This window comes from Excalfactoria chinensis, chromosome 1, assembly GCF_039878825.1.
Source record: "Excalfactoria chinensis isolate bCotChi1 chromosome 1, bCotChi1.hap2, whole genome shotgun sequence".
Taxonomy (NCBI): domain Eukaryota; kingdom Metazoa; phylum Chordata; class Aves; order Galliformes; family Phasianidae; genus Excalfactoria; species Excalfactoria chinensis.
In genome coordinates, this window is record NC_092825.1 from 50,740,577 (window position 1) to 50,757,598 (window position 17,022).

Consider the following 17,022-nt stretch of genomic DNA (forward strand, 5'->3'; position numbering starts at 1 on the left):
GTTCATTGCAGGGGGGTTGGACTTGATGGCCTTTAAGGGTCCCTTCCATCTGAAATGATTCTATGATTCTAAATTCCTCTGTAGTGCCTTCACTTTTCAGACTTCCCAATTGCACACCTCTGGCAAAGCAGCTCTAGGTTAAGCTGATGGCACAAACTCTGGGGTAAATTTGACTCCATCTTTAAAAATCTCTAAAATACTTATTGGGTGCATAAAGACTGTAATTACAGATTGACACAGAGATAGTGCAGAATATTGTTTTCAGTCAGGAAGAAAACAAGGTGAAGAGCAAAAAAAGAAGAAAGCCCCTACTGGTTCCTCACTCCTGCTGAATTCTCCTGGAAAACACCCTGCAGACAGCCCCACGAAGGAAATGCTGACATGGAGGGGCTGGTGCACAGCACTGGTGCCAGGGAAGGATGTGGCAGTGGCACGGTCCCACCAGGCAGACAGAGAGTGCAGAGGATGCTGAAACTGAGAAGGCAATGGGAAAGTGGCCAAGCACTGATGCAAGCCACAAAGATCATATGGGAGTTTCAGAGGGAGGTAACGTTGGAAGAATCCTGCCCGGGTGCCTTGCTAACAGCAGCAGTGCTGCAGCAAGACGGCACATCCTGGTGACAGGCATGCCCTCCTCCATCACCTCCTCACTGTTCTGTTCACCCTCTACTATACCAGCCACAGCTGTTTTGTGTGGAAGCTGCTGGTCTTGGGAAGCCATCTGAAGGAAGCCCCCCAGCTACCCCAGTGCCCTGTATTTTTCTGCTGCAGGCCAGAGGAAATCACTCCTAGCAGAGGAGTTAATTCTTGGCACCCACACGTAGGGATCAAGCTCTTTTCCTCTGTGACCTAGTGGAGCGCGGCTTTGCCCTTTTCCACTGCCACTGGGAGTAAGGCATGGGGAAAGCCATAAAGCTCTCTAGAAAAGAGAACCATTTCCCCTTCCAGGAGGAGGGAGAAAAGGCAGAGGCACGCTGCCCTTCAGCCAAAAAGTCAGGAAAGCACTGCTCTGCTCAAGGGACACTGTTATTCCCCTACCTTGGTTCTGCCTCACAACCCCGAAGCGCAATAGCTGCAGCCCTAAAACTCCCTGCTGCCAAGGTACTTTCCAGTACGATAAAGGGAATAATTACATCGGCATACATCATCTTTATGCTTTAGCACTAAGGTGTTTCTAGTATAATCATTTCTGTTGCGGTGTTGTTGTGTTGTTTTTTTTTCAAGCTGCTCTCATTACCGAAACAAATTACATGAATAAAAACATCCAGAGGGAAACAGCCCTTCATCAGGCAGTCAGTCAGCAGCCCCCCGCCGGGCCTCCACCTCCAGCCCCAACCCCGCTCCTCCCACAGCCTTAGAAGGCTGCACAGGAGGCTGTCAGTTAAGTAAAAACACATCTCATGCATTGCATCGCTACCGATGTCAGCTCCTGTGATCAGTTTTAGATGGGTTTCTGTATTACCCCTAGATCCATGATAGCGTCTCGCATGGTTCAATTACAGCAGAAAGATGTAAGCACCTGACACGGCATGCTCACTGATAAGAGAAGGGAACGGTCCCTGTACACACACGTGTGTATCAGAAGTGAAAAGCAGGAACTGACTTGGTTAAGCTGGGCTAATACATCGGTCTCTCCCATTTGCTTGAAGTCCTGCTAACTCCCCCGGATGAGGAGAGGCTGAGGTTAAACTGAGGTTAGCTGGTACATGTCAGCCAAGCCTGACCTAATCCTTGGTTTCTTCCGACTTGTTGTGACTTTCTCTCTAAATAATATTAAGAATGGGATGAAACCACAGCGCTACGGTTGTGTTCCAAACAACTATTTTTAGGAGCTGTACACAAACAGATGAGGGTTAGTTATGCACGCCGGCAGCCCCACAAAACCCTGCTCCCCTTACCCCAGCCCTCCCATCCCATCCCGTGGATGCACACGGATGTTCTGCACCAGCCCCAACCCAAACGCCTCCTTCAGATGCTGAGGTGGGAAGAACTGCTCAGTGAGATCTTTGCAGCAAATAATGACACCCCCCCAAAGACTTGGACAGAAACATTCTGTTTGCTAAACCCTTGCCCACAGTGGGGTGGTGGAGCTAGAGATCTTTGAGGTCCCGTCCAACCCAAGCCATTCTATGACTCTATGAATTTAGACTTTGCCTAATAGCTTTACCATACAGGGCAGATAACTTCAGCCAGTTGGACTGCCCCTCCAAGCTTTCCCATGGACTTAATCCTGTTCTTTGTGCTGGATCCAAGAGCTGGGGAAACCTCCCAACCTCCTCAAAGCAGCTCTGAGATCTGCCGTAAGAGTAGGGGTTTCAGGAGCAATAGAGAAAAAATAATAATGCAGCTTAAGTCACAGAGGTGCTACTTTTTACTCCGTTTATTGAGTATACAATATTTTGCTCCCACTATTTCAAGGCAAATAACGCTCCATGTGATTGCTATGGGATGTAAATGTGTACTCCGCTGTTCAGACGGAGCTCATAACTGAAACATTTGAGAGCCAATGAAATCCCAAGCGTAACGTTTTTAATTTTCATTCAAGCGTGGCGTTAAAATTCTGGTTGTGCAGGAAAAAGAAAATACTACCTCGGAGTGCTTTTGAGGTCTATTGCTTCTGATACAGTAACTAGGATAACTCAGAGGAGATGCCTGCAGCTTGCTCCTGGTGCTACTACCTAATCCCTTTCCCCACCCCTACTCCCATAGCACAGAAGAGTTTGCCAGAAGGCTTGTAAAGGAGATGGGAACTTGGCCTGCAATGCATTAATGAGTGCCATCACCTTCATCCACGTACCTCCAGCCGTGCATGAGAAACCACGACCACGCTGCACTGAGGGCATGGCTCATGCCAAGGCAGCTGCCAGAGCTCCACAGACGTACCCATGACAAACACAGCGGGCTGACGCACTTACCAAAAGGACATCCTTATCTGAAGGCGCATGACCTTCATTTATGGGAAGGAGAGGGTTATCTTGCAATACTGATCTTATTCAGCAGCTTCCAAGATGACTGGGTATGACACAAGGGTAAAAAAACCTCAGCTGTAACCACTAAGTGCTCGGCACAGCTGACTGGGAAACCCTGTAAGAACGGTTGCGTCTTTCAGATCCTCAGACCGCGGGCCCCGACATCCTCACTCACAGCCTGTTTTCAAGCAGACTCTGACTACTTCATGCTCCAACCATGTGCCTCCCATACTTGTATCCTGTGATCTTCACGAGCTGCCTGTTTCACAGTCCCGTCAGAATTCAAAGTGTTGAATTTAACCTAGAGATGTTTGTGTGGTTTGACATTAGTCTGGCAGAGATGGCACCACCTCTCCCCACCAAAGCGTCTGCTTTTGCCCTGTTTTCCTTTTACGCCCACTCAAAAAATATTGGCCATGGTACCTTTGGAAAAGACTCAACCTGTGACTGTCATCCATCCATGTCCAATGGACCAAAACTACTCATTCCAATGTTTGCACGCCCACATGCTACCCAATTCACCAACCCTTCATGGCACCAGGACCTGCCTCTTCCCTCTGGAACAGCCCACAGAGACACAAGGAGAAGCCTGCTACATGCTGTTGTATAGAACTGTGTCATCAATAAGGCTGGAGAAGACCTTGAAGACCACCCAGTCCAACCAGTCAGCCCACACCCACCATGCCCACGACCACATCCCTCAGTGTCACATCCACACAGTTCCTGAGCACCTCCAGGGATGCTGACCCCACCACCTCCCTGGGCAGCCTGTTTGTTGCAGTCTTTCAAGCACTGAGCATAGAGGAAGGATGAACAACTTGTGGTTATGCCACCATACGGAGACGTGTCTTCCAGCTCTTCTAGCAACCTACCACCGGTTTCCCAAGAGTTCTGAGCAGGTCAGATCATCTCTCCCATCGGACTTCCCCCTCCTTTCAAGTGCCTGGGAAGGAAGCATTCACAAGCAGCCACTGAACATTCAGACATCAGGATGGTGAGAGCTCGATAACCAGATGCCTTTCTCTCTGGGGAAGCAGCAGCACGATGTTTTTAATGACTTAGGCCTGTTTTAGCTGCCATGGAAATACTTGGGGGTATGCAGCACAGAATGTAAACAGCAATTTTAAAAAGGGCTTTTTTTAATAAGAAGGCCTGAATGTTATTTGCACCTGTAACTCCAAAGACACATAAGAGACCGTCAAATTGCATCTTATAAGGAGTTAAAATGGCATTACAGTTATACTGTATGGGAAACGTAAAGACACCAGGAGGGAAGCAAAACAAAATGGACAACTTGCTGGGGTCCAGCTCGAACACCTTCAACAAATGCCATTTGCTCAAGTCAGGGCTGAGATTTGTGCCAGGTAAAGCTGCAACAAAATGGAGACGAAAACTCTGAATCATGTCCCCGGAGGGAGACGGATGGGGGCAGGCTGAAGTTCGCGTCAATCCCCCAGGGCTGACACAGAGGGTGTCACAGCTCCGCAAACCAAAATGAACGGCTCAACGGGAGCCGTTCTGTGATAGGAACGTGCTCGATAGGAGCCAGCGCTGCAACGCCAGAGTGACAACGCCTGAAACCTGCGGGCACAGCACCGGGACGGGAGGGTAAGAGGTGCTCGGGGAGGGCTGCCCTCCTGCCTGCGGACACACCATCAAAGCACCGGGGGGTCCTGCGGCGAGCGCGTCCCGGGGGACGCTGGGCACGGCCCTGAGGAGGGAACCCTGGGGCAAACGCAGAGGGGAACGCCGCTATTTAGACCGAGGAGGGGGGGGGAGGAAGGGCGGGGATTCGCCCCTTTACTTTCACTCAGCATCCTCCCCCTGGGTCTGTGGGGAGGGAAGACAATGGCTATGGGCCACGCGGCCGCGCTCCGCCGGCACCCGGGCAGGGTTAACCAGCTCTGAGCTTCCAGTTCTCCTCGTTTTCCCGGTTTCTTTTGCTCTGACATTTGCATCTCGGCTTGACAGCTGTTTTGTATGGGAGACGATGTGCCCGTGCATGCAGATACGTAGGAGAACAACACCCGCTCCGACCGTGGCTCCCGAGCCGGCTGCGGGCTGTCGCCGCGCTCCCCCCTCACCGAGCAGCGGGAGGAACGTCAACTTTGCGGTCCTGCTTTACCGAACGGCACTCCTTCCAGACATCAGCCCCCCACCCCCTCCGCAACCTATTGCTTTGGAACAAAGATAAACACAGCAACCCCCGCGAAGTCGCTGCACCGCCGTGTCAAGCTCCGGCTAAACAAGCAGCAACACGCCGTAGGTGTGCAGAAAGCCTGCGTGCCAGCGCGCAGCGCCCGGCCAAACCGCTGCCTGCCGGGGGAGCAAACTTTGCTCACTCGGAGCGCTCCGCAGCGCTGCTGCCGTTTCCTGTGGAAAACTCCGAGCTCCCAACGCCGCCCGGCACGGAGTCGCGGCCGCAGACGGCACGGGGCCGCCGCGGTGCCGAGGAGCGGCTGACAGCGGGATGCAGAATGGAGGGGGGGGGGGGGGGGATGCGACGGCGGCCCCTCCCGGCCCTGCTCCCCGCCCCTACCCGGAGCAGCAGGTGGCCGCTCGCTCTCACTCACCGCTGGCGTTCTTCCCGCAGATGAGGTGCTGGTAGGGCTGCAGCAGCCCCCACAGCTCGGGGTCGTTGTTGACCGTCTGCTCCAGAGCCTCCAGCGTGAAGCGCGGCCCCTCGGCGCCCTCCTTCTCCCTCTCGGGCGGACCGGCGGCCGCGGCGGGGGTGGTGCGGCCGGGCGGCGGCAGCGGGGCGGAGGACCCGGCCCCGGCCAGCACCCGAGCGTGGATGTCGCGGAAGAGGCTCTCGGTGCCGGCCGTCAGGTAGATGGCGGCGTGCTCGTGGATGCGCAGGGCCACGCGGCTGTCCACCATCCAGCGGTAGAACTTGCCGACGGAGAAGGCCAGCCCGCACCGCGCCGACTTGCCGCGGCTGAAGCGGTCCCCTCCGCTGCCGCTCATGTTGTAGAGCGAGAGGGCTCCCAGAGCGGCCGCCGTGCAGCGGGCGGACAGCGTCCAGCCCAGCACGATCTCCATGGCGCTGCGCACCTCGTGCTTGGTGCACTTGGCGAAGCGCAGGCTGAGGCGCTGAGCCTCGCGGGCGATGCGCACCAAAGCGCGGCTCACCAGCGTGGACAGCCGCGCCGCCGCATCCCGCCCCGCCGCTCCGCCGCCGCCGCCGCCCGGCGCCCGCGGATCCCGGCGCGGCTGCGGCGGCTGCAGCAGCGCCTCCACCTCCTCCAGGCTCCAGGGGACCTCCTCAAGGTCGGGCAGGAGCCGAGAGCAGTGCTGCCCCGCGCAGTCCAGCACCTCGGAGTCTTCCGCTAGGACGGTGTTGACGGTGTCGAAGCTGTTGTGGCGACTGTGCATGGAGTCAGTTAGGTGCGGCCGGCAGCTTCCTCCATAGGGGTACGAAGGGTGCGAATCCGAGCAGCACAGCGACAAGTTGGACGAGCGCACCGAGTCCGCCGCGCCACCATAGCCGGAGTCCAGCGTCAGGTCTTCCAGCGTCCGCGCCGCCGTCTTACCCCGCCGTGCCATCATCGCCGCGCTTCATGCTGCACCCGCGGGACCCGGGCGGGGTGCGGCGGCCGGCGGGGACGAGGCGGAGCGCCGAGCCCTGCGGGGCAGCCCGCTGCCGTGCTCCCAGCGCCGCCAGCCCGCGGAGTGCTGCTGCTGCTGCTGCTGCCGGTGCTGCCCGCACACCGCTGACGGTCGGGCTCCTGCACTGCGCCGACGGCCGACCCGCACCGCAGCGCAGCGCCGGGCGGCGCGGGGGGGTTGGGGGGGGAGAAGGTGGGCGGGGACATGCAAAGCGCCGACGGTCTTCGGCCAATGGGACGGAGCGACGGGTGGGGGCATGCAAAGAGCCGCGCCCCGCGGCCAATGGGGCGGCGCCTCCGGCCTCCAGGTCCCGCCCCTCAGCTCTACCCCTCGCATCCGCGGGGTGCGGAGCCGCAGCGCGGTGCGGGGATGGGGCGCTGCCCGCGGGACGGGGCCGGCGGCAGCGCTGCTGTGGGACCGGGCGGGAGCAGCGCTCCTCTAGTTTGCGGGCTGTGCTGTCAACGCGCTAACGGGGTGGTCGAACCGCACGGGCACTGCTGCCGCAGCGTGACCCCTCTGCAGGACGGCACGGGCGGGGATGGCAGTGGCTCGGGCCGGGAGACCCCGCCGTGAGCAGAGCCCCGCCAGCGGAGCACCGGCACCTCGGGGCTGCCACCGCCAGCGCCCCGCAGCAGAGCCCTCTGCTGTCCGCAGCTCCGTAGCGCACTCCGCGCGGCCTCGAGCCGCTCCCGACGGTGCCTTTGGCCTGAGTGTGCCCCTGCGCTTTGCACAGCACTGTGCCCCTGCGCCCAGCCCGGAGTCCGACCCGTGGCTCCACACAGCACCACCCAAAATTCAAACCGTGTGTCTGATAGTGGTGTCCAAAACTTCTTGAGCTCCAGCACTCGGAGCCGTGCCCACAGCCCTGTGCATTCCGTTCCATGCCCACCGCCCTGTGGTGCAGCCCCTGTCCCTGCCCCCCAGCTGCCCCTCCCCTGACAGCTCCATGCCGTTCCCTCGGGCCCTGTTGCTGTCACACAGAGCAGAGCTCAGCGCTGCCCCTCCGCTCCCTGTCAGGAGCTGCAGCCACCATCAGGCCTCCATCAGCTCCTCTTCACCGTGCTGAGCAAACCCGGCACCCCCAGCCACTCCCCACGGTCTGGGTGTAGGCATTTATCTACCAGACACACCCAGCGCAGATAATGGCTCCATAAAGGCCAGGTAGGGGGTGGTGATTTTCCACTAGTTGGGGCCATGTGCATCAGTTATCCATGGACAGAGCAAGGAGCTCAGGCAGGAGCTGATGAAGTACCCGCGGGGGATGATAAGTGCCAGCATGAGCTCAGAAAGAAGTAAATTGAAGCACAGTTTAGGAAGGTGCTCATGGAAAATTGAAGCGAACAGGAAAGAGATGGTGTGGGGAGAGCAGTGAGGGGCACGGCTCTCGCCTTCCCCAACCTGTGAGCTCCCTGCACTGGGAGCTGGGGGAGCAACAGGGCAGGCCCCAGAGCAGGCCACCCTGTGCCACCACTGTGTGCCAGATTCCTTCTTTTTTTGTTGGAAACCAAAAGCTGAGCTGAATTCAGAGAAAGCTGACACATTCCTGCTGGCTAAGAGCGCTGCTAACTATTAAACGTGATGATGCACATGCGATCCTCAGCTCAGAAGGTTTCTCAACAGCTGTTTGCCAGAAGTGGGGAGGCGATGCCAAGGGAAAGAGTACTTTGTGGTCACTCGGTGCCTCGTGGTTCTGCAGCTGGTGGCTGCGAGAGCAGAGACAGTGCTGGGGATGGAGTAAAGGTCCACAAGGCAGCCCTTTGGTTTGAGCCCTTGGTTCTCACAAAGGCTCAGCCATGATCTCTGCATCCATCCTGACAGCTTTCAGTCTCTCCTCCTGCTGAACCCACGCTTGATGAAGACTAGAGCTTCCCTGCATGGTCTGTTTCATAGTCCAGTGCTGCCAGGAACAGCCCTCCCAGCATCTGGCCTAAGCTTTTTCTTTGATGCAAATGTAGAGAGCAAAAGGATGCTCCCAACCCTTGTTAGTGGCCTGGACCAACATCACTTCCCCTTAGGCAGCTCTGAAAGCAAATAGAGCCAAGCAGGATACACAGAGCTCTCCCCCAGCCAGTGGCTCCGGGTGCTTCTCACGACTCTCTACACCCCTCCTATAGAGCGTAACAGCGTTTGCATGCTTTGTGAGCAGTCAGTTCATACATACACGCTACGTTTTGATCAGAACTAAAGGAAACAGGAATAGCAGGCTTCCCTTGAGCATGGAGACGGAACAGCAGTGCTCTACCACTGGGAATTTCCATTCCCACCCAGTCACACCAAGACTGCAACAGGGATGAACAGGTAAGCGAAAAAACTGTTTAAAGATAAAACACAAAGCAACACACGTGCTGGAGATCAGCAGTGACTGCTGCATTGGTCTGTGGTAGAAAGGACAGAAATCAATAGTTTAACTCACTCTGCATTTTAAGTGATCATTTCTGCCCATCTATCCATCACCGCTTCTTAATATGTGGCAGTTCAGGACTGACAGAAAGGGGGAAAGCAGCCCCCAGGAGGTTACCTTGTGGGCAGGGGCTCCTTCTGGTTCTGGAGGGGCTCCGGAGCCCCCAGCTGCACAGAGCCATTGAGATCAGAAGCAGATGCCATGCCCTGGTACTAAGGGAAACTCGCTGTCTTGTAGGCAAACTGCAGGAGAAGCTCACAAAGAAGCCATTTGAATACGAAGAGGGTTTTTTTGCTCCAACAACTCATCCCTTAAATAAAGAAAACAAAACCCAGGCATGTTTGGCATAAGATAAGGTTTAAGGAACCGAGCAATATTGTGCTATTCCATTTTCTTTGTCCCTAATGCTTGCAATTCCTTTTGCATGTTTTCTTCGCGGTTTACTTAAAAACCTGATTACATCTTTTTTCTCTCATTTTTTTTTTTTTAACATTACAGCATTCTGTTCGTTCCTTGAGCAACCAAAGGCGCTGCTGAAATGACTGCAAATAAATCAGCCAACAACAACAAAAGACTCAAAACTAACAAGAACTGTCCCCAGCAAAGCTCATATTGCTTTCAGCGCTCTCCCTTGCAGAGGACTTACATCCCTGCAGTGCACCACTAGGCTCAACAACAAACCATGCCTGGACACATGGGATGGACGAGGGGGTGTTAAAAATGCATAGATATTCAAATGGTAAATATAACAATCTAACCTTTTTGTTTTTGAAGACTAAGAATTTTTCTTGGATTTTGTTTTTATGTATTTATTTGTTTATTTTAAGGTTAGCGGTAAGGAGCTCCATGCAGCAAGACCTGACGCTGCCCAGCTCTACCAGAGGTTGTGTCTCATCACACTATGGCACTGTGGAATGGCCATGTGGGAGCTCCATGCAGGAGCCGACATCTAACACAAACCCACTGCGGTTTCCAAACAGAGCCAGGCTGCTTTCAGGAGTCATACCGTCATTCATAGAATCATAGAATCATAGAATCATAGAATCATAGAATCATAGAATCATAGAATCATAGAATCATAGAATCATAGAATCATAGAATCATAGAATCATAGAATCATAGAATCATAGAATCATAGAATGGCCTGGGTTGAGAAGGACCACAATGATCATCTGGTTTCAACCCCCCTGCTGTGTGCAGGGTCGCCAACCACCAGACCAGGCTGCCCAGAGCCACATCCAGCCTGGCCTTGAATGCCTCCAGGGATGGGGCATCCACAACCTCCTTGGGCAACCTGTTCCAGTGCATCACCACCCTGTGTGTGAAAAACTTCCTTCTAATATCTAACCTAAACCTCCCCTGTCTCAGTTTCAAACCATTCCCCATTGTCCTATCACTATCCACTCACATAAATAACCATTCCCCCTCCTGTTTACATGCTCCCTTCAAGTACTGGAATGCCAGTGAGGTCTCTCTGGAGCCTTCTCTCCTCCAAGGTAAACAAGCCCAGTTCCCTCAACCTTTCCTCATAGGAGAAGTGCTCCAGCCCTCTGATCATCTTAGTGACCCTCCTCGTTGCTAACCCCTGACCTCACATACAGCGAAGGTGCAAGCAAAGCATCAAATATCTGTGGGAAATCACAGCCCCACTCATCATGAAACCACTTCTCCCTCTTCCCACTGCTGGCAGCAGACAAAATATTTACGGTCTGCACAGGGATTACATTTTATACACCTTGCCCAGCCGGTGACCTACTGGAATTTCATGTACTGTAAAAAATATGAGCTACCAACCTGCCTCTTCCCATTTTTATGATTTCAAGTATTTCTTGCATTTGCAGCTGCCTAACGGCTCTGCAAGCACAGGGGGGCCGGAAGTGGTGGTTACTTCACCTCACAAGCTCTCCGATGGCCTGTATTTCACTTTAAAACCTGCCAAAACACTTATCCCAACAAGCTCTCCTGCTGGATTCCTTGCTGTGCCTCGCGTGGGGCACATGCTGGTGCCAGGTGCAAAGGGATCAATGTCAGTACGTCCAGCATGGGAGACAGGGCTGAGACAGGCTCCAGGAGCCCACCCAGTCCTATACACACACAGGTTTATGGAGACAAGACACCTGTAGGCCCCAGGCAAGTCTTGGCGATGGGATTTCCCAAAATGGAAGGCAGCCAAGGGAGGGATGGCGTAGGCGCTTCCCTTTTGCACACACTGCTATGTGGCTCTTGGCCAAGCAACCGGGTTTGGAGACAAAGTGCTCCCCATGGTGTGGGCCTGGGGCTGCAGCAGCACTGTGCATCCCTGCGGGCATCCTGGGGTCACAGGACTCCTCACGGCCCTGTCCCATGGCAAACAGCATCTGCCAGAGCCCTGCACCGGGCCTGTGGGCAGTGGGATCCTCCTCCCTGCCCCATGGCTTCTACGGGGCTTGTGGAGGTGGGCAGAGCACTTTGAGTCTCTACACTTCTGTTTTCCAGCTGCAAAATGGCAGTGCTTATATTGGCCTGCCCTATAAAATGCCTTGTAAATGTGATGCAACAGCTAAATACTATCATGACTATGTGTAAAATAATCCATTATAGCCTCTGGATGCTGGAGAAGGAATGAATGGTGGCTGGAGTCCACATAAACACTGTGCTAGATCAATGCAGGCACTATGACAGTGTTGATCTGGTCTCTTAGTGCGTGTTCTCACAAATCCACATGGGGATGAAAAATCTAAACATGTCTCTTGGCTGACAGCTGACTAAAGCTGTGTTGCAGGGAGGAAGAAAACCTAACGCCACTGCACAAACCACACTACATATTTCCTGCTTTGATCACAGAAGGAAGAAAGGTTTCTTTGGCCGAGCTTTCAGCGTATGAGGAGAATTGTTTTCAGTTCCTTTTGGGGGTTATTTTTGCAGGTCAGACACCTGAGTTTGATATGAAAGAGGCACCCTACCAGATCATGTAAATGCTTAACACTCTGTCGAAGTGAGGAGCTTATCAGCTTTAAAATCTCTAGGAACAAACGCTCTGTCCTTTTTGCTGACAATGGGGAAGAAACCTCCTGACCAAACCTCCACACAAGCTCAAGCCAACTGTACTCCAGCTACTAGGCAAACCTGAGGTCTAACTTAAGGTTCTTCTATGAAGGCTCCCGAAGGAACTAGTTTAATTGCACTCTGCACTAAAAGCCAGCCCAAAGGCACTTAGCACTTTGTGGTCGAGGAACTGCCTGCTTCCAGCTCCCTCTTGACACCCTGCTCATCACCCAGCACTACTGACTAAATCATCAGAAGAGCTGCCCACAACAGCAAGACTCGCTTAGCGCAATCAGACTGAAACACGCTGATTTCATACAAGCACAGAATTATGAAGGTTGGAAAAGACCACGAAGATCACTTGGTCCAACCAGCAGCCCATCCCCACCATGCCCACTGACCATATCCCTCAGTGCCACATCCACACAGATCTGGAACACCTCCAGGGACGGTGACTGCACCACCTCCCTGGGCAGCCTGTGCCACTGCAGTGCTGCTCTTACTAAGAAGAAATTGTCCCTAATGTTCAACCTTTCTTTCCTGCATTGCCACAACCTGTACATTTGTATAACGAGGAAAAGCAGCAGGGATGCTTCTCTCACTCATGAGATAGCCTCCGCCTATCTTCCATCTGCAGACACAGAGCTGCGGGGACTGTAGGTGCTACCCTGCCTTTTCCAGAGTCACACAGATAGGAAGGGAACAGGCTTATGCAGAGATTTTTTTCTATAGAGACTACTAAAGAAGATGGCTGCACAGCCTCCATGGCTGCATGATGCTGTGTCCCCTGCACTCTGCTGCTGGTAGGGGCATCTGGGCAAACACGGAGGAGATGGACCCCACAGGGCCATTATCAATATGGTTCTTCAAGAGTAGTGCTGCCCAGGGCATTGCAGTGTCTGAGAGATGTTTTCTGAGTGGAGGCTTTCCCTGGTGGTGTTCAAGAACCGTGTGGATGTGACACGGAGGGCTACAGTTAGTGGGCATGGTGGGGATGGCTTGATGGTTGGACTTAATGGTCTTTTCCTACCTTAATGAATCTATGATCCTATGATTCTATTCTATGAGTGGCAGAGAACAGCACCTAGATTATCTCCTAATTAGAAACAGAAACTTCATTTTAACACGTTACCTTCCTTCCTTGTACACTAAATATGAAGCCACATGACATATCCCTTGAGGATATTTTCCTGGTACATTCACATTTTTCAAAGGAAAAATATTCTCCAGCAACATGCTAGCAAGTGGAAAAGCTTTACATCTAAACAAGGCTTGAGACTGCAATAAGCCACCGCTTCGTATAGAACAGGTACAGCCTGATCATCCTCCTGAACAACAGGGGGGTGGGAGGGAATAAAAGTCAAGGATTCAAATTTACAATGGTGTGGCCCAAAACCACCTGAGATTCTGTAAATATTTCTTTTCCCTTCGGGTCCGGGTATTCACATATTCCCCTTGATCTCAGCTGCTGCCTTAAGAATCCAGTTCCTCCAAGGGGGGAAGAAAGACGCACAGTATTGGGCGGTTAGAGTCTGCCGCTTAGCTGAGCAGCTCTGCATAACAAACGCTCTCAGCTCCCGCTCAGGATGTGGAGAGCTCATTTATAAATCTTTTGCCAGACTCCCATTTGCTTGTTTGAAAAAAGAGATGACATTTATTCAGTTGGTAAAATAATCCACCAGCACATAAAGTGTCCCTCGCAGTGCCTCTGGAAGAAAGCCCAATAGACACATTCTTACCGCTATAAAATCTTTGCAGCAGTCACTGGCAAAAGTATTTGGAAAGGATTTCAGAACGCCCGTATCAGCAAGATGCAAATGCAAGGGTTTTGTTTACATGGCCCGGACTGTGCAGGGTATCTATCGCATAACATAGTAGTGAGAAGGCCATTGGCTACATGGTGGAAAACAAATGTGTGAGCAGCAGTGCCAGAGAGCACTGCACATGGACGCGGCCTGGGAGGAGGGCAGGGAAACACCCACCAACCCTGTCCTGTTATCAAACACAGCCGGCAAAGTTGGAGATGCTATGGAAGAGGATTTCATTTCAAGGCTGGTTGGGGTTCAATACGTTTGTGAGCAGATAGGATAAACAGTGTAACTGTGTGTTCATTTTATAGGCCTGGACCTGACATTTCCAAATTTTAAAAGCCTGAGCACTCGCCTCGAGACAGCAAAGGAGAGCTGAATTTTTACACTTTCCTCAGCATCAAGGACCTTTTGGCTGGCCCCTCTGCAAATCATTTCATAGAATCATTAAGGCTGGAAGAGGCCTCTAGGTCCAACATCAGCCCATCCCCACCATGCCCACTGACCATATCCCTCAGTGCCACATCCACACAGCTCTGGAACACCTCCAGGGACGGTGACTGCACCACCTCCCTGGGCAGCCTGTGCCACTGCAGCACCGCTCCTTCAGAGAAGGAGTTTTTCCTCATATCCAACCTGAACCTCCCCTGGTGCAACTTAAGGCCATTCCCTCTCATTCTATCACTGTTCCCTGGGTGAAGAGGCCAACCCCCACCTTGCCACAACCTCCTTTCAAGGTGTTGTAGAGAGCAGTGAGGTCTGCTCTGAGTCTCCTTCCAAATGAATGCACGTGGAAGCCCAGAAGCAAGTGGTTTAAAAAATGGCTAAGTGATTTGCCCCAGCCCGGTAATGCTACAGGATTACTCCTAGTTTTGTGAGGTTTACAGGAATATTGTTCAGTCTCACCCTTCATTGAGGTTTTGCCTTTGTCCAATTTGTACTGAGGCAAGGAGCACTCAGGAAGGCTTTCTTCACCATCCACCATTTGATACTTTCCTCAGGTCCGGATTTCACACACTGATTGCCGTCTTCTACCAAAGTCTGCAGCACATTTTGCCTGCTATACAGATATATATATATTCCCCATTTTTCCATTGTCCTTTCCATGAGGAAACCAAACCAAATGCCATGTTCAAAGCAGCACTGATCTTCCCAGTGATTCCATCCTGCATTGCGACCAAGGGGCTGGTATACTTTTTCCTTCAGTACAGTGTCCCACCACCAACACACCTACCTTCAGCCCAGGAAGCTGCAGTTAATTCCCAACGCATCCACATGAGACAGCAGCAAATATTGCTCTTGACAAGGTTATTACTTTGTACTTAGGATGCCGAAACACTGAGAAAAAATTGTTCTAATTTCAGAGTTTATTCAGATGGTACAACATCACTGTTTGTCTTTAGTTACTCTGCTTACACAAGCAGTGCTGCATTCTGCCATTAATCTGCTATGACAGGGCTGCTCTGCTGCCCACGTTGAGAGCATCTGTACAAGAAGAGGAACAGATGATCAAACTGCACATAAACCGACTCCGGGGCTGAAATTCAGAGTAGTCCTTCCAATGAAACTTGAAAGGTTTGGAAATAGTTGACATGTTTATCATGTGCTAATGATAAGGCAAAAATCCCACAAAAGCTTCTCGGCGCGAGAGTATATGGAGGAATGCTGCAAGTCGTCCTACACTGCCCTTATAGAGCATCCATAAAAGGTCCAGCTGCTGAGAGCTGGGGTGCAGACAGAGAACTTTTTCTCCCTTTTCTGTTTAGCAAATGCTGTCTCCAGCTTATTGAGATGCTGAAGACAACCAGGGCAGGGCAAAAAATAGATCTTCAGTTTGATGCCAGTTCAAAAATAATAAGAAGGAGGAAGAGAATGAGGAGAGGATGGAGCAAACATTTTGCTCGGGCACAACATTTTGGCTTTGAGCCTTTTCAAACTTCCAAAATGAACCTGAAGCCTTTCAAAACAAAGCAGTGGCAAATCAGATGTCGGAAGGAGCGTTTCTGCTGCTTTGAAGTTCGGGTGCTTCTTTTCTCCATTTCTTTTTGCATACGAACAACTTGACTAAACTGACATTTCAGTTTCACAAAGTGACATTTTCTTTCCAAGAAAACTTTTGGCCAGAAAAAAAATGTCATCTCTCTGTGCAGAAAGCGGATACAAAGAGAAAGCTCTCTAATTGACATCCCTTAGAGCAGCTCCAGCACATCCCCAGAAGAAAAACGAGACGTGAAACCCCACAACCATAACTTGGGTCAAAGTTAAGCACGTGTAGCTCTTGTGAAGTAATGCAGATGGCTTTAGGAACTCATAGGAGCTTCTGACTTCCGGCACCTGCTTGCTGAGCTGGAGTGGATAACCACCATGCTGCAGAAGGGGAATTCAAAATAAAGCAATGTGAAGATGACTTTGTACAGCTCCTCCCTTTTGAGGCAGAAGCCGCTTATTGGAACCCCTCAGCGAGGAGGTTTGGCACCCAGACGGACACGACGGCTCCAAGGGTGGAATCTATCCCCAGCCATTCCTACCTGCTCTGCCCTCTGAACCTGGAAGAGCTGGGATGGGCTCACATGGCTGCACCTCACCTAATGGGAAAAGCCAGGGATGTCTCCACCAAGGAGAGCATCAAGGACCAGGAAGTGCAGGACTGTGTGGCTCCAGCTGTGGGCAGGGATGTGGTCCAGCCCCGGTGATGCTCCCAGGGCTGCCACAGTGTGCTGGTGACATGCTCTGCATTGTCTGTTTCCAGTGTAACAGCAATGAAAGCAGCCATGCGACTCTGTTTGAGACTAAAGAGGAAAGTGCAAGGCTTTGAAGTCAGGAGGTGTATAATGAATTCGACAAAACTTTGTGTTTCAAAGCCGGTTCTATTTGCAGAAGCCATCTGCCCAGAGAAAAGCTCGAACACGCACCTCTGACAGGAGTCAAAAGAGTGAGGGAAACAGATCTCGCCGAGGATGCTTCACATTACCTGTTCCCACAGTATCCAAAATGCCACTTTGTAGTGCAGCAGCTTCCATCCTTACATCAATTACAGCGTTCATTTCCAGCTCCCGGAGGTCACTGGCATTTGAAACCACTGTCCAGTTCAGTAGCTCCCAGCGCTTTCTAATGAGATATGCCAAGAAGACATCGCTGCTTGTCGCTCCTAATGATAACTACAAGCTCTCTGGATCTTCCCTGAAGTCACTGCCTTTTTTATCCCCTTATG

General features: G+C 52.3%; 1 protein-coding gene across 4 annotated transcripts in view; it reads right to left on the reverse strand.

Annotated features, from left to right (window-relative positions):
- Positions 1-6,716, reverse strand: part of ABTB3 (ankyrin repeat and BTB domain containing 3) — a 175,155-nt gene extending 168,439 nt beyond the window's left edge. For all 4 annotated transcript variants that reach the window (XM_072328589.1, XM_072328580.1, XM_072328572.1 and 1 more), the window contains exon 1: positions 5,543-6,716. In XM_072328589.1, coding sequence (XP_072184690.1) covers positions 5,543-6,518 — 976 coding nt within the window. In that variant the 5' untranslated portion in view covers positions 6,519-6,716. The remainder of the gene's footprint in view (positions 1-5,542) is intronic.
- Between the last annotated feature and the right edge of the window lie 10,306 nt (positions 6,717-17,022).